At 31.5% G+C, this 18665-nt stretch overlaps 1 protein-coding gene across 1 annotated transcript; it reads right to left on the bottom strand.

Moving 5' to 3' along the window:
- Nucleotides 1–1963: 1963 nt before the first annotated feature.
- On the bottom strand, nt 1964–3245 carry LOC133291822 (zinc finger protein ZAT9-like). The gene has a single exon (XM_061490153.1). It carries the CDS (start codon nt 3171–3173, stop codon nt 2097–2099), a length of 1077 nt encoding a protein of 358 aa, XP_061346137.1. The 5' UTR covers nt 3174–3245; the 3' UTR covers nt 1964–2096.
- Between the last annotated feature and the right edge of the window lie 15420 nt (nt 3246–18665).

Below are 18665 nucleotides of genomic sequence, written 5' to 3'. Positions count from 1 at the left end.
AATTCAATTTTTATTTGATAAATTATAAAGAAACATTACGAGAAGTATAAAAATTAAAAGCCTGTTTGAATTATGTTTTAAAAAACAATTTTTTGATTTTCCAAAAAAAAAAAAAAACTCATTTGATAAGGTCTGTTTTGTAAAAATAGTTCTAAAAATTATAACTATTTTATACTTTTTAGAATTAAATTTGGAGAACATGAGATTATTTTGATTGTGTTCTGATTTTTTTGTTTTTAAAACCGTTTTATAGAATAGTTAATGAAATATGTGTTTTTTGTATTTTTTTGTTTTAAAAATCAAAACACAAAACAAAAATAACTCAAGATGTATTCTCTAAATTTGATTTTAAAAACAAAAAATAAGTTATAATTTTTAAAACTATTTTTATAAAATAGACATTATCAAACAATTTTTTTTTTAATTTTTTTTTCGAAAATCAAAAAACTATTTTTAAGAACTGAATTCAAACAGATCCCATGTATTAATTGTTTTTTATTTGTGTTTTGACTTTTAATTTAAAAAAAATACATAAAATACTTTTTTTATTAATTATTTTATAAAATAATTTTAAGAAGAGAAGAAATAAAATTATACAAAAACAGCTTTAAAAAAAAACATAACACAATCAAAACAGACAGATAGTATCACTAATAAGAGTCATGATAGGGGTAGCTAATAGCTAGTGGCTAGTGTCCTCCTTTATAAAGGCAATTACATAGTAGTTCCATCTAAGCACCAAACTTTTCACTTTATAGTTTTTTTTCTAATTTGGTTTAGTTGTTAACCAGTCAGATTTATTTCAAGTGAAATCTCAGCATTCTAGCATGTCTAAATCATATCAGTGTCATCTATGAGTTACTAAATAAAAATCATACCCCATAAAAAAACAATCAAATAAAAATAAAAACAATTGCACGAAATGGATCATATGTCATTTATTACAAATTTAATGAGGGTGACTAAAAGTTTTCCTTAAAGAATCAAAAGGCCTGCCTCACCTAGAGTCACGCCCAACTAGGCCAAATTAATCTATCATCCAAGAGTAAAATAAGGGATCTGCTTGCTCTTTTTCTTTTTTTCTTTTCTTTTCTCACTATTACCTTTACAGATTTCCCAAAAATGGAAAAGAAAAATTTAATGAAAATCAGATTCAATCACCAAGGCATTAAGTTTCTCTGATTCACCTAGTAATCTCTCTACTAGTTATGAAGACGTGTGAAAAGCTGAAAACAGCCTCAAACAGAAACAAAGGGGAAAAAATTATTAGAAACTGAGAAGTTTTCTTTTTTGCCAAAAGTAAAATAAAAAAGGGGTTTTATAAGAGTTATGTTGTAGGAAAAGTGATTGTGTCATGTTATAGAGATTCGTTTTGCGTGCCGATTTTTTTTTTTTTTTGCTGCGGGCCCCACAAAATGTTGTGTGTGTAGGAAAATTTTTGTGGTCATGTTAAATGATAGATGATAAACCCAATAAAAAAATATATATGAAGAAAACATATTCCTCTTCATGAACTGTACAATGCCGGTGGTCAGAAGTGGAAGTTATATTTTCTATTAATAAAAAAATGAAGGTTGATCAACTTCCTATGAGAATGACTTTGTTATTTAATATTCACAAACAATGAATGGTAGAACAGTTACTTTGGTATCTGCTTGGAAGCTGAAACAGAGCCCACTAAAACACGCATGCTTGGAAATTCTTCTGCATAACGCCATAGCAAAGGAAAAGAAAAAAGAAACACACCCAAATAAAGCTTAAGAAATTCTCCTACTAAATTATTATTATTATTTTTTAAAAAAAGTACTAATATGAATAACAGAATAAGCATAGAAAGTTCAGTTCCTCCATTAATGGATGCTCTAACTTAAAGTCATATAATTCAGAAACAAAGCATAAGAATCCTTAAGAACTGAATTCCAGTTAGAATATAAGAAGAATTGTGATAACCATATAACCCAATTGGCTGGACAAATCTAAAATCAAACTTAAAAAAACCGAACCAAAATTTTGTACCTTCAGATCATCACTTGATCAAAAATTGCAAAAAAAAAAGAAGAAAAAAGTTTAATTTGAAGTAGTAAAACCTTAATTGGCTAATGGGGTTTGATAAATTCTGCATCTGAAACAGCTGAATCATCGATTTGGCTAACATCATCATCATCCATAGGAGCAGGGAGGTTGAGATCTATCAAACTGTCTCCAAACTTTATGGAACTTCGAACCGGGTTTGTTACTGTTGCTGAACCGGTAACATGTGTTCTCTTGTGTCCACCAAGAGCTTGACCCGAAGCAAAAACCCTGAAACAAACGGGGCATTCATGGATTTTCTTCTCCACCACCATGATAGCACCGTTATTATTCTCATGCCCCACCAATTGAGGTTCATGATCCACCACCTTGATCTTCTTGTGACTCGCTCTGTGTCCACCCAATGCCTGGTAAGATCGAAACACCTTGTTGCACGTGTCACATTTGTACCTTCCTCGTACCCTCGTTGTCGTTTTCAGCTCCTCCTCGGATTCATCACTATCTTCATCTTCTTCTTCTTCTTCTTCTTGATCTTCTTGATCTTCAGCATCATCTTCTTGTTCTTTTTCTTGTTCTTGTTCTTCCTCGCAGTGTTGTTGGCGTTTCCACTTGTCGCGAGACAGCATCATGAGGCAGAATGCGACATCTTCCTCCGTGGTCGTGTCGGAAACCGAGCTTGCTGACTCGTTCTTGATAATGGGTTTGCAAAGTTTGGTTCTTTTTGTGGTTTGGTGATCGAAGAAGCTGAGTTTGCGTGCCCTCTTGGATCGTTTCCGAGTTGGGTTCCTTGATGACTCGGTCTCGCTTTCTCTGTCTTGAAGGATCACGGACCCTGTATCTACAGCAGCGGGGAACGAGAATTCAGGATCCGCGAAGCGAAAGTTCCTCTTTGGGTTCTCTCTGAGGCCATAGGAAAGACCCTTATCTTCTTCTTGATCGAAAGATGATGGTGATGGAGATGAAGCTGACTCGGCCTCGAAGCTGAGTTGAATCGTTGGTGGTGGTGGCGGTGGTGGTGGTGCCTCGTTCGGTTTTGGAGGAACAGGTAGGTTCATCATGTGAGACCTCATGTGACCTCCTAAGGCTCTTCCATTGGAGAAGTTCTTGAAGCAAAGCTTGCACTTGTGCTTCTCCATCATCATCAACAACCAATAAGAAAAAATTGAAGAAAAACCAGAGCAAAGTAACAAACACACACTTGTGTTTAACCTGTTTTTGTTGTGTGAGTGTGTGTGTATCTGTGTGTGTTTTTGCAATATGCAAAACTATAAAAAGAGTAGGTGCCAAGTGAAGAGAAAAATATACACAAGGCCCATAAATATTCAATTTAAAAAAATAATAATATTAAAGTTGATTTTTTTTCTCAATCTTTTTTTTTTGAAGTAATTTCACTTTGTTACCTTTTTCACAGAAAACGCCATAATGAATTCAAGATTTTTAATCTTTTTAAATACTTATAACATGCGAGACTTGCCCGTTTTATCTGTATTTCTATTTTATTTTATTTTATTCCTATATCTCTTTTATTTCCAAAAATACCCTTTGGGATATGGATTAAGAATTAAGATAAAAAAAAAGAGAATTTCAAGAATCTGATTTTGAAGATGTGATTGATATCCTTCAAATTAATTTTGAAATTTTCTCTCTAATCTGTTGAAAATTCTATAATTGTCAAATGAGTTGGGGAAAAAAAAAGAAAAGAAAAGAAAAAGGGTATTTTTAGAAATTCGCAGTAGTTTTGCAGCATAAACCGGTTGCTTGCTTGTCCAAGTCAAGGAAAGAAAACCGAAACTGGTTTTGTTTTTAACTCGTGGCAGAACTGATGGTTAAAATCACCTCGCTGTGATGTAAAGCATAGAGACAACCCATAACCATCAAATTGATGCGTTACACGTAACTCACATCACCTACCTGTCATTTCCGTAGGCAACCAATGGTTAATGCCACGGCGTTTTGGGAAATTGACCTTAATAAACAAAAAACTGAATGAATGTTTTTTCTTTTTTCTTTTTTCTTTTTTGATTTCTTTAATGAATCTTTCTCAGTTTTAAACTTTAATCAGTTACATATATGGCGGCTACGTAAGAGCCAATTGTTGCTTTAGTTACTAGCAAAAAATAATAATCATCAAAATTAATGTGGAAATTATAAAAATTATTAAAGTGTGATTTGTTATTATCCCCAAAACAAATTTTTTTGAGATTTGATGATGATAATGAGGATCAGGCCTTATAGCTATCTGATATGATAATATTGTAATCTTATTGTAACAGTTATTATTTGACATGTTAAAAATCAAAGGGAATAACATCTATCCTTTTAAAGGATATAAACTTATATCCTTTTAGATTCTAATCGTTGATTTCCGTCCATCAACAGTTATAATTTATTGGATTAAAATTATTAATTAATTAATAATAAATTTGGCCCATTAAGTTTGGCCCAATAGATTATGACCGTTGATGGACAAAAATTAACGGTTAGGATCTAAAAGGATATAAACTTATATCCTTTAAAAGGATAGATGTTTTTTCCAAAATTAAAATAAGGTATTAATTATTGGGTCTAAGGAATTTTCTTTGGATGATAATGGTTTAGCCTTTAAATTTGGATCTTAGTTGAAAGGTGTGATGGGAATGAAAGGTGGGGAAATGAAGAGGAAACTAACTGTCATACCTTAGAGAATGGAGTATTTTATGGGATTGGGAAGTAAATGCCGTTTTGTTAGGGTTTGGTAGACCCAGTCCTTGTTCATGCTACTCCTAAGTCTTATTCCTAGTGCTTCCCAACCCACACACTCCCATCTCACGTCTCACACACTAAAACCTTTGCTTTCCTTTTCTTTCTACCAAAGGACGCGGTCCTTCTTTTTTTTGCTTAAATCAATTGCAACATGTTTTATAATGCACCTTAGTCATAAGGGGTGCCGTATGTAATGTGTACAAATTCCCTCTCTCTCTTTTAATTTTTTAAAGAAAATACTTAGCTCCTATAAAAAATTTGTCGTCAATTATTATTATTTCAAGTGAAAAGAAGTTTGATTTCCTTATTAAAGGTATCTAATTTAAAACATTGGAATGAAGAAAATAATCTTGAGCGAGCACCTCAAATATAGGTATGATAATGCTCGAATCGAACAATTCAATCAAAAAAATTTAGATTATTTAGTGAAGATATATTCTCTCACGCAAGAGTCATCAACTGTGAGCATCAAACTCGTGATCTCGTGGTCATGAATGCTTTAATACCATGTAAACAATTATCTCACCGTGAAGATCCTCTAATATAGTATGAATTCGCCCATACTTTTATCAAATTAAATCATATAAATTGGTGAATTCGTGGAAAAAATTTATCAATTTTTTTTGAAAATAATGCATTGATATTTGCTTATGGATAGATGAGTGGTCCTTATTATTTTGTTTTATCCAATAAATATTTTTGACTTTTGACCAAACCAAGTTAAATTATGTCATTTTTTTTCAAATTATTATGTGACATTACTCTCTTTGTTAATGTTATTCACGTATTTGATAGTAAAATAAGAAAAAGTATTATGATTTTGTGTTTGGACAAATAACTTAGATAAATGTTTAGTAAAATAAATTTGATTAGATAAATTTAAAATTTCTGTCCAGGGATATTTGATATTACAAACTGTTTAGATTGAACACACATCTATGCAAATTCTATGCCTAGGGTGGTAAAAAGACTATTTTAGACTTTTAGTTGAAGGTCGAGTTTGACTATAAATTTTTGTATTCACCTGCAAAGACTTTATTAGTTGAATTGGTTAATATATTTGGTTAAATTTAAATTATTATTAGTATAATCTAAAGGAAAATTGAATAGTATTTGGATAGACATTTAAAATAAAATTAATTTGTATAGGACCAAATTGCATGCTTAGATGTCAACACATTTGTAATGTATTTTATTATAGGAGATTAATTTTCTCATGAATTTGTTTTTCATGCTATACATATAATATAAGAGTGGGATTCACAAAAAGAAAAAAAGATAAAAAAAAATTAATATAAAACCCACTCATATATTATATATATGGGCTTTATACTTCTTCAATCATTGTAGAAATTTTTTTTTTGCAGTTGACTCAAAAAAATAGGTCCCGTCGTTTTTAGAAAAAAAAAAAAACGACCCATTTTTTAATGTGAGGCTTGCAGAAGATGATGATTTTTGCAATGACAGAAGAAGCATTTTAGCATATATATATATATATATAGTATGAGAAAAATATTTCATATAAAATGAAAAAACTATTCTCCTTTATTACACGATGTAGTAATCAAGTGTTGGTTTCAAACGTGTTGCTTGACCAGACTGCAAATTGTTTCTCTGTCTGAAACGTCAATAAGGAAGTTCGGATTTTGGGGAGACTAACCACTGATAAAGTTTAGAAAAGAAATTACCTTTATCCTAATAAGTTATACATATTTAAATACAAATTATAATACTTTTTAAAAATAATTTCATATTTAAAATATAATTAATTAACTCTATGAAATAGAATTTTTTTTTATTATTACATAAGTAAGGCAACTGCCTAAGAATGGGAAGGGGGAAGTGTCTTGGGAAAAGTGAAACCTCCGATATTAGCATTATACCAAAGAAGACAAGAAGGGTCAAGCCAAATCAACTGTTTGAAAAATAAAAATTTTCCTGTGTTTACAGATAGAATTGGATAAAAAAAAATTAACTAATTCAATTTAGATATTTTTTTTAAGGGTTTAAAATTTCTAAAATTACTTTAGATAACTTTATCTAATATTCACCAAAATACACACACAAAAAATAGGCTTTTTGACCTTTTTGTCCCTTATTAATTAATTAATAACCATTGTATCCTTTATTAAAAACTATCTACCAATCTGTCTTTCTTTAATCGATTAACTTGAATATTTAATCGATTAAATGGTGAAAATTAGGAAAAATCATTAACTTGATTTAATCGATTAAATTTTCAAATATAATTGATTAAATCTTCGAGAAAACAAATCTCTCAAATCAGTGTTTTCAGACACCCTTGGTTCCTCTGATTCAGATACACCAACAGGAAGTTTGTCCCCAGTCTTATCCATTAGTGGTGTCCATATCAGTAGCTTTTCACTTGCTGAGCCCAAAACATCATTTGAGGAAGATGGATCTCCACCACCAGATGCTCTATATTCTGGTTCAACTCATGATGAGCAACCATTCGTGGTACATCCTAAATCCTAATCCATTTCATTTTCTTGATTACAATATCATCATAAAAATAGTTTTAAGAAAATGATATATGATTTTGTATTCTAATTTTTGTTACCTAAATGTCTAGAAACTCGAACTTTTTCACAAAGAAGGTGTTTCTACCAAAGATGATGCAGCAGAAGAATCATCTCGTCGTACTCTCAAATTGTTTGGAACAACTTTGTTGAAGATCTAATCGATTAAATCTTCAAATCAACGATTTTTGTCAGTTTTGACCATTTAATCGATTAAATCTTCAATTTAATCGATTAAAGAGGGACAGAGTGGTAAATAGTTTTCAATAAAGGACAAAATAATTATTAATTAATTAATGAGGGGCAAAATGGTCAAAAAATTCAAAAAAATGAGGGTTATATTTGTTTCTCTCTTTTCTTCACATGAATCCATATGGAGTATGGACCCACACATTTTTATGTGTGTATTTTGATTAACATTAGATAAAGTTATCTAAAGTAACTTTAGAAACTTTAAACCTTTCTTTTAAATATCATTTAATTGGTTTTGTGCAATTTAGGAATATATTCGAATTCAATTCAAATCGTTTAATATTTTTTTTTTGTTTTTTATCACAATTTTTAATATATAATTTTTTCAAATCATAGAAATAGAATTTAAATCAAAATACATTAAATACAAGTCTAAACTAATTCATCAAAATTCAATAAATATTAATTCAAACAAATTCATTCTAATCAATCCTATAATATATCTCCAAAAAAATTGCTTACAAAATTACTTTTTAATAAGGACTTTTTTTATTAAAAAAATCGGTCTTTTGAAATTGTAATTGAAGTGTGTGATATGATTGTTGTTGTTGCATTTCAGAGCACCTGGAGTAATACAGGAGGAATTGATGCGAATTAGGTAGAAGCCTTGTATTTTGCCATTTTTCTAAACCCGGTGATAAGAGAAAGGTTGTACTTTAATTAATATGCTTTAAAAAAGACCTTGGAAAGGTATTACGGGGTCAAGGGAAAAATTATAAGGGAAAAATTATACTTCATATTAACTTGAACCATTACTTAAGAGTAATTTAACATGTTTTTCTTAATTTTTTTACATATATTAATAGAAGTGGTCTATTGCTAGTTGGGCTATAGCCCAATTGGTAACTAACCAGCTTTTAGGCAACAGGCCTGCCGATGGGGCATCATGGAGAAGAACCTTAAAGAGTACATATATAATCCTTGGTTTTTCAATTTTAAATTCAAATTATTTTGAAATAATTATGCATATTTTTATTATAAATATACTTTATATTCTTTCTTTTTTTGGTAATCAATATACTGTAAAGTATGTTAATTAATTAATGATGTATCCATACTTTACATTTTTTATTTTTTTAAATATTTTTTCTTTTCTTTTATATTTATTAAACTTTATAATTTTAAAATGAAAACAATTGTACAATGCATGGGATACTTACTAGTACTTACTAGTTCTCATTAGGGTGTTCACGGTCTGGATTAGATCGGTTTTGGAAGTAAAAATCATCCGATCCAATCCCTTCGGTTTGATTAGATAATCATCCATTCGGTTTTGATTTTTTTTCAAATCCGATCCGATCCAATCCAATTTTTTCGGTTTGGATTGGATTGATTTTCGATTTTTTTAAAATCCTAAAATTTATTTCATGATTATTGTGCAAATAACATCTTTTGTATATATTGGCTTTGTAATTTTATTTTATTTTTGAAATACAAAAGCATTAGTAAACTATAATATAATTTTTTTAATTTTGGCAATGAGATATGAAGCTCTATAAAAATAAAATTTTGTTGATGAGATATGACTAGATTTTTTCTTGGGTTTAGTTGATGGGTTAATGAATCTTGGGTTTAGAAATTTTTAGGCTATGATTAGATAAATACCCAAGTAGGTAGAGGAAAATTAATATATCGGATCGGTTTGGATTGGATCGGTTTTCATCAACCCATCCAAAAATCGATCCAATCCAATTAAAATTTGCAGTTTTTAATCGGTTTTCAGTTTTTCGATTTTCAGTTTATTCGGTTATCGATTTTTCGGTTCGGTCACCGCGGTTTGAATCGGTTTAGATCGGTTGATGAACACCCCTAGTTCTCATACACCATACATCCCCATTGCAATAATTTGGTTTTAAAATTATTTATTTTTGAAATAATAAATTTTGTGGCATAGATAAAACCAAAAATAAAATGAATTTTGTGATTAGTCTGTTCAACTCATAAAACAAGAGCTAAGAACCACCGAAAAAACTGGTTAAATTAGTATAAAAAAAAAGCAGTAGTTGTTAGTTTGTTTTTGTTTGGAGCTTCGCCCCTTAATGTTATCAAAAAAAAAAAAAAAAGCAGTAGTTTATTGGTCTAAAATAATTTTTTTTTTAGCTCAACTAAAAATATATTTTCAGCCAAATAAAGGTTTAATCTCAAATTACAAGTTCCACATACAACAAAACCCATGTGAATGCAAGACGTGATAATTTGTTTCCTTTTTAGCTTTTATAGATGTATGCTTAAATATGTCACTTACAATCCCTTCCTATAAGTTATATGTTCGAAAATATTATTTAATGTTCAATACTATTCACTTTATTTTTATTTTTGTGGTATTCAATCACCAATATTATTCACTTTATTTTTATTTTTGTGGTATTCAACTATGATGCACAGACATTGACACGGGACACGACGCGACACGTCAACACGTTAATTTTAAAAAATGGCATATTTCGACACGTTGGGATACGTTTTGATATTAAATAATATTTTTAATATGTATAATATAATTTATATTTAATAGATATAACAGTCCATAATAAGTCATATAACCAATCAAATATTCAAATTTCATAACATAAATATAAACAAAAATAATTTTTCGTACCTTGTTAATTTTTCATGTCAAATTTCATAACAGAAAAAAATTTATTTATAAATAATTTTTTTTATTTTTAGTTAATAAAATAAAATTAAGACTAATAAAAAAACGTGTCCGAGCGTTAATTGCGTGTCGGAAAAACGTGTCGGAGCGTGTCCGAGCGTTGACCATGTGTTCTAAAATATTGACCGCGTGTCCGAGCGTGTCCGTGTCGGATACGTGTCCGACACGCACAATTCAAAGAAAATAGCGAGTCCATGTTTCACAGGTATTCAATCACACAAGGAAAATAAAATCCTTACCAAATTTTCACACTACTTACTCAAGACTCAAATTTGAGAATATTGATTAAGCTAAAAAAATTAGCTCCTAGTTAATTTGAAACACCCTTAGTTAATCTTTCTGATCGGGGAATCAACAACTATTTAGGATCTGTTTGAAGGATAGGATACGATAGGCTATCATATTATGCTTTTATCCATTGTTTGGTGGATTAACAAAATATGATAAGCTTATATTATTGGCTTATTTTATCCTATCCGCAACAAGATAAATTATCCTAAGGAGAAACTCAAAGTTAGGAATAGACGTAATACCATAGCAAACGTCACATCCCTCTCATCCCATATATAGTCATATGCTCTTCTCCAACAAACTTTGTTGGTCATGTAAGGGTTAGCCTTTACTGTTGACCACCCACTGCCATTGTCGGCCATTGGCCACCTCTACCACCATTATTGCAACCACTATCGCTATGAGTTACCAGCCACCATCCCCAACCACCAAGCATTAGCCACATCACCATCAATCAGACCCTACAGTGGCAGAGTCAAAATAATTTTTAGTTTGTGCCAACAATGTACATATAACACAAATTAATCCCATGGTTAGGTAACAACTGTGTGGATTTTCTTTTACTGATTTTTCAAATCTACAAAACCTAACGCCACGAAAACATGTACAGAGAACACAAAAGTTGGAAACTTTTTGAGTCTCTTAAGAGACAAACAGAGAGAAGTCCAAAAGCTTTCTCTTTTGGAATGAAAAAGAGAGACTTACAAAAAAAGAGAAACTTTCAAGCGTTCTTCAGTTTGCTTTGTTTGAAACTAACCCAATTGGATGGTGGGTGCCGGAAATATAGAGCGGTTACCATGGAAGGAGGCGGCCACAGCGGGTGGTAGTGGGTCAAAAAAATAACACCCCTCTATATGGAGTATTAAAACATATGAAAGTTAAGAGAGATAGTTTAAAAACAAGGTTATTGTCTTAAAAAAAACAAAAAACAAGGTTATTAGCAATCTCAAAAGTAGAAGCACGCTGCTAGCCGCTGTAGTAGATACAAAGAATGGAAAACCCAAAAAGTGAAAAAGTGTGTTGTCTTTACAAAAAAAATATGAAAATATTGGAGAAAAAATAAAATAAATAGTTGTTTTGTCTAGTGAGTGCCCTCTTTTTTGCATTTGTTCTTTTCTTCTTCTTATTTGTACTTTGTGTATTAGTCCTTAAAACAATTAAGGAAGCATGGATGACAACTAGTCAGCCTACTTACCATCTGGGGCATGGGGTTGAAGAAGGAGCGCAGAGAGAGAGAAATATTCGTGTGTGAGCATCAAGGAGGAAGGTGTGGTGGTAATACTTGAAGCCATTGTACTGAATGAAAACTTGCCAATACCATTGTGCCAGGGTGCAATTGGTTTCAGCTACTGATGCTACCTGAAGTCATGGTAGTGAGTGAAATTTGCTGGAAGGGAGCTAGTGCTAAGGCACCCGCTGGCACCAAAGTGGCTCCGCCACTGAGCCCCCACAATTGCCACTAGTCACCAATGCATTGTCACCACCATTGTTGTCATCGCCATTGGCCACTGACACCATCCACCACCTCCTATCACTGTTACCTTAGCCACCAGGCACCAACCATCATCACCACCGCCGCCATTAATCAACCATCATAATTGCCACTGGTCACAATCGACGCTGCCACCACCCACCCCCACTTGCCACCACCACCTTCGTTGTCACCATTGACCACCTCGAGCCACCACCACGCATAATCACCAGACATTAGACACCAACCATCACCTCCATCACCACTATTAATGAAAGAACCCACACCGTTAATTAAGAGAATTAAGTAATTAATTATGTTAAATTAGGAAATGATTCCATAATTGACCCTAATAATTATTAAGAGACTTTAATAATTATGATAAGTGATTAAGAATGCTGAAAGTCGCTTTTAGGAAGAAAAGTGCAGATACCAGTTCTGCTAGTCGGTATAAATGCGTACCGAAAAAGTATCCCAGAAAATTATTATAAAGGCATGATAATTACTAGAATAATATGTAGGACTTGTAAAATGAGTTTCAAGTCAAAACAATTAGAACTGGTTCTAAAAACTGATACTGGCTATGAAAAGCGTGTACCGGAAAGGTGTTCCAAAAAATATAATAAAAATATGATAATTCTTGTAAAATTGAGTAGGTTAAGAATCCTGATTTTGGGATTAAAATGCTAAGCGTAGCAATTAAAGTTAATACTGTGTGTTTTAGCTTAAGTGGCTATTTATATGATTGGCACATGATCCTAGGGCAATTCCTTTTGTCTTGAGCGTGAGTTTCTGGTCCTCCAGCAGCTGAGTGTTTCTCCTCTTGTCACCTTCACCTTCCCTCACTCCTTGAACCAAAGGAGCCATTTTTACTCTTGGTTTCTCTAACTAAACACCTTGTGGTTGTGGAGAGTAGCCTTGTGAGTGAGTGAGACTCCTTTTTTCTGAGTATCCAGCTGCTGTGAGGGAGTGTGGTTGGGCTGTGTTCCTTGGTGGTTAGGTAGGGGCCTTTACCTTGGCTTTGTGGAGCTTCATGGAGCTTTCTTTGTGAAGAAAGGAACCACCTTGCTGTGCATTTTCGTGCACCCTTCCAAGTCAGAATCTTGGGAACTAGTTGTGAGCTCCAAGAGCCTTCCTTTGCTGAGTTGAAGCCTTGAGTAAGTGTTGAACCTTTGGTCTTGTGTTTTGATGATTAAAAGAGGTGTCTTGGTATGTTTAATGAGTTAAACAAGTAACCAACAGTTGTATGAACCTTAATGTGCCTAAAAATGCATGCTTTAACGTGTGTAAGTGTTAAAAATGGAACCTTGGAAGGATATATTCGTGAAATGCAGAAACTGCATTCTGTCGCGAAATATCCGGATATTGGATATCCGGATATGTCCCCGAGGAATATCCGGATATTCTGGGATTTCGTAGAACAGTAGCTGTGCTGTGTGTACAGTAGGCTACTGGGGGTTTGTGGACCCTAGATTGATGAAGTTGAACTTCTATTTTTAATGAGCTAAGTAAGAATCATGTGATGAAGGGCTTGTGGCTTTGTTAGAAGCCTTAAGACGTAAAACGTAAGGAAATGCGTTGTCTTTATGTTGTATGCTTATAGAATACGATTATAGATGTATTATTGGTCCATAACAGATTGTGATACTGCTGTGTTTGGGCTTTGAGATTGTGGACTCTTGGCTTGGATAGCTAGCTTGCAAGGTAAGCTTGCGTGTCCTCGGTTTAGCCATGTTGTGATTCCACCATATCCCATGGGGGTATGGTTATATGCATGCTGTGTTACATGCTTTTGATGTTTTCGAAATGCTGTTGAGCTGTTATATGCTAGTGCCTTTATGATCTGCATATGGTGTTCCACCTATACGGTAAGCCTGAGTATGTGGTACATACAAGATGGTGAGGCTGTGGGTGAGGTGTAAGCAGTGTTCCTTGTACTACATGTAGGTGATAGACGTATTCCTGCATTTCTCTGGCCAGTAGAATAATATTGACACACATGGCATGAATATCTGTTACACTGCATAATTTTGGAACTTATATTTATATAAATGCTTTTAGAACTTATATTGCACATGTAAGTGAGCTTGGGGTGGAAGATCCTTGAGGACCCTTTGTCTTACTGAGATTTCCAGTTTAGAGATCTCACCCCACGTTTGGGGAATGCTTATTTCAGGATCAGGTAATGTGGGGGTTGAGGCCCCAGGCGGAAGGAGGCCGGAGCTGAGTTAGATATTGATGATATTATATGCTGACATGTTGGATGCTGGATATGCTTGCTGCTTTTATGCTTTCAGCTTCATTTTATGATTTTGGATTATCGTGTTGAGACTCTGTCGTTTATGCTGTTGATTTGGTGAGCATGGGGATTGTCCATGCCACGTAGACTTGTTATGTCTTGTTTTATTTAGAGTTGTATTAATGTATCAGGATATTGTCTGGATTACGTGATGTAATGCCGTGACTTAGATACTCACTTTATATTTTTTATTGAGGTATTTTAGTTAGTTGTCTTGCAATTTACATACAGGCATTGTTTTTATGAAATCGATTAAGTAATCAACTTGGCTAAGCATAATGATGTCATAATTTAAAAGAAAAAGATATTCCGCAATTTTTTTATTAAACGCTGCTTAATACGATAGTATGATACATTACCAGGTATACATGAGGTGTTACAATTAGTCAGCTATCACAATTGCCACCAGTCACCATTGGCACCACCGCCATCACCACTTTCACTAGCCGCTCTCACGTGCCACCACCGCACCAACCACCATCATTGTTGTCGTCGCCATTGGCTGCCAACTAGCCATCGTCACCCATAACCACCAAGCAATAACCATTACCACAAATGTTGTCGTCATCAGTCAGCCACTACAATTGTCACCGACAATTACTGACGCCATCACCACTGGTCCCCATAACTGTCACTACCACCACTTCAACCAGCCACCCCCACCTGCCACTGCACCAACCACTACCACTAGTCATCGACCATCAATATTGACAACTAATTTAAAATTTAATTCCAAATTTTTTTTTTGGTGAGGATATAATTTTTTATTTTAAATTTTATGTAAATTATTTATGTTTTTAGTATCTTTTATTTAAAATTATGACATTAATTTTTTTTAATATTTTAAAATAAAAACTAATGTGTAAATAAGTGAGAAAAAGTTTAAATAGATAACAACATACTTAAAGAAGAATTCGTGATCTCACAAATAAATGCAAGATCAAAAAGTGCAAAAGGTAAAACTTTCTTAGTTACAGTGTCACGGGTAATTCAACAATTTCTGGAGAAAACAATACTAAAAAATAATTATGTTAGTTAATTATGGATTTATTAATTTTAATAAAAGAAAAAGAATTAAATTTTTAGGGATTTCAGGATAATATTTGATTTGTTTAATTAAACAATTGATCTACAAATCCTAAACTAGATTAAACATATATAGAATGACACCGAAAGCAAATTCAAAACTGACCACTCGACACAATTATGGAGCCAAATTTTTTATAGGATTTATTTTCAAGATAGAAATGCACACAAATAGAAGATAAGACCAACTTGAATATAAATTTGATGTGTTCTCAATATAAAGTTTTTCACAAGTTATCTTAAAATCTGTTGCCAACATATCTTTGCAGAAGTTTAGTAAAATATAATTTCATAAAAACTTTTTTTTATAAAAAAGAAAAAAGCTAAAAGCTCACGGGAGCTTTTTTTTTAAGATGTATGTCCATTTTTTAGAATTTTTATATTTATTTTTCAATTATATACTTATTCTATATTTTTATTTATAAATTATATCATTAACCTTAATAATTTACCTTAATAACAAATTATTTTATCTACCTCCTTTGAAAATCCTACAAACAACTTTATACAATTATCAAACAACTTTTAACTTTACTTTTTTAAACTTTTTTCTTTAAATTTAGCTTAAAAATAACTTTTAACTTAAAAAAAATGTGTCAAATGGCTCTTAGGCTTTGTTTGATTTCAATTCTTAAAATTAATTTTCTATTTATAATTAAAACATGAAACAAAACTTACTTAAGTTATTTGTATGTTTTTATGAGGATATTATATTCAAATAATTTTTAATTGATATAAATAAGACCTTTTTGAGATACCATGTAACAACTTTGCTTGTAATAATTTTTTATATATATATGAATGTCGATATTGTGAAGATGAGGGATCCTTTCACTCCGATATAAGATTAGGAAGTTTTATTTTCTATCTCAGCCATTGATTTTTGTCAATCCAACAGTTATAATTTATTTAGAATTAATAATTAATTGATTGAATATAATTCAATAAATTATAACAGTTAGATAGATGAAAATCAACATTATGAGATGAGAAGTAAGATTTTTTAGTCTTACATTGGGGTCAAAAGATCTCTCCTTTATTGTGAATAATAAAACTATCACAGAATCCTCTAATTCAGTTACGATGTGTCTTCACCCAATAGTTAAGTTTTTTAGGTTGAATGAATTTATATTATGGGATCAACATGAGTGACAATTTGGTTTGATACGACACACACAGTCACACAACACAAATTTAATATAAATATGAATACATTCAACATAAAGTTGGCCTAAATTTGAAAAAAGGATTAAAATCATTGACACGAACATGACCTATGTATTTTTCAGTTGACACGATATGACACGAATAATCTCCAACCTCAAAGTGTGTCATTTGTTATGCTAGTTGACGCCACATAACATAACATAAATAATCTGTCAATCTTAAAATGTGTTATTCATTACGCCGGATGATATGATACAATAAAACACAAATAATTTGTATATGACATAACACAACACAAATAACTTATACAAAAATTAATGTGGGTCAATTTCGTGTTTGTAACACATCACGAATTTTTCGTGTCAATTTTTACCAATATGAATTTGAAAACAATTCGACTGCAATATAAAATTTTGTGTTGTGTCATCGCATCATGTTGAAATTATTCAACCTAATATTGGAACTTCTACATCTATGGACTAGAGTTCAGTTCCTGTCACCCTATTTTTTAATAAAAATTTAATTTTCATGTTTCAAACCCTAAAACAAAATAATATATAGTAATTTATATAACATATCTTCATAAATTACTTTTGAAATTAAAAATAAGAACCGTAATTGATTTTATTTTCTTAAATTATTCACCCTCAATTGATATCATTGTCATTGGCGCCGCCAGAGGTGCAGCGGTTGTCCGAACATTATAAAATTTTCAAAAAGAATTCCATGAAACAAATTTTTCAAAAATAATAAAATCAGAACTCAACCAAACAAGTGACAAGTCCGGTGACAATTTTGTAAATGAGTAATTTCATTAATGTTAATTTTATATCAATTTAGAGAACTTCGAACACAATCTTTTACAATCAGAATTCAGAACTCATCTTGCGTCACGCGGAAGTCCATCGCGTCTCCCACGGCCGCTTTTTCAAATTAAGTATATTTTCTTACTTTATATTTTTTTTCAAAACGAATAGCTCAAACACTTTTTTTTCTCTTGCAATTTTTTTATACACATTCTAATCACCTCTCTTTGAGAAAAATCAATCCTTAGTATTTTATAAATTTTAATTTTTTGAGTCAGCTATTAGACTAATCCTGAGCCAAGACTTAATCATAAATAAAATTCATCGCCCCTTCAAAAATATATTTTGTGAGAATTAAACTCAGTTTCTCTCTCAATGTAGTACTAAACCTATATTGCCAATTAATCTTGAGTAATTTTTTTTTCAAGTCTAGTATTACGGAAGAAAACAAGAACGATGGATTATGGTTTTAGGAAAACTACAGTAAAATTGGTTCAAATATCACTATTAAATAAGAAAGAGACAAACTCATAACACATTTTAATTTAAAATTTTAAGGTGTTAAATTTTATGGGTCTTACACTTAATAATCTTAAATTAATATATTTTTAACGAGTGTGAAATTTCACTTCTTATACTTTGATTTCCAATTTATATATCCTTTTTAGAATGTCCTTGCTTTATCGATGACCATGATAGTTAAAATCTCAATTAAATATTTTTATCAATACTTCAAGCGTTTTTACAAATTTGTGATTTTTTACAATTTTTTTTTGCCATTACAATTTTATATTTTATGATTTTTTTATCTCTTTATTTTTACGTAAAATCCCGTTTTTAACTACTTTGTCAATGACTGCTGGTATGGAGATTTTTTTAGAAATCTTAGAAAAGTGGAATAGGGTAAAAAATATATTTCAATGCTTGATATGAAAAAACTGAAAACATTATCAAGAAACTTTTTTTTCTCCATCATTTCAGTTTTAATAATAGAATTCCAAATGAAAATATCATTTCATATATGATATTTTTATTTTTCCATAGTATCATAACCCAACATTTGTGAAAAAATTTTAGATCTACCAAATACCTTTTCATAAATTATCCGAAAAAAGAATTTTCCACTATATTCCTAAAAAATCATTTCTCGGTAAAAAATAATATACCTCTATCAAACGCCCCGTGAATCCCATGCGTCCGGAAACTCATTGCACGCTGCTTTTGCTTATGGATTGTGACTTCGGGAACTTTAATTTAATCGCAACTTGCTTCACTTCATGCTACTTCCCATCATTTCACTTTGATTTGGGAATACAAGTCAAAC

The sequence above is a fragment of the Gastrolobium bilobum genome, unplaced genomic scaffold (assembly GCF_033153095.1).
Source record: "Gastrolobium bilobum isolate Gb01-03AN ecotype WA unplaced genomic scaffold, APGP_CSIRO_Gbil_v1 utg10378, whole genome shotgun sequence".
Lineage (NCBI taxonomy): Eukaryota > Viridiplantae > Streptophyta > Magnoliopsida > Fabales > Fabaceae > Gastrolobium > Gastrolobium bilobum.
Note: the sequence above shows the minus strand (reverse complement) of the source record. Positions and strands in the feature narration are given on the sequence as shown.

Excerpts from the sequence above, each read along its gene's own strand:
- LOC133291822 (XM_061490153.1), bottom strand. The coding sequence starts at position 3,173 with ATGATGATGGAGAAGCACAAGTGCAAGCTTTGCTTCAAGAACTTCTCC.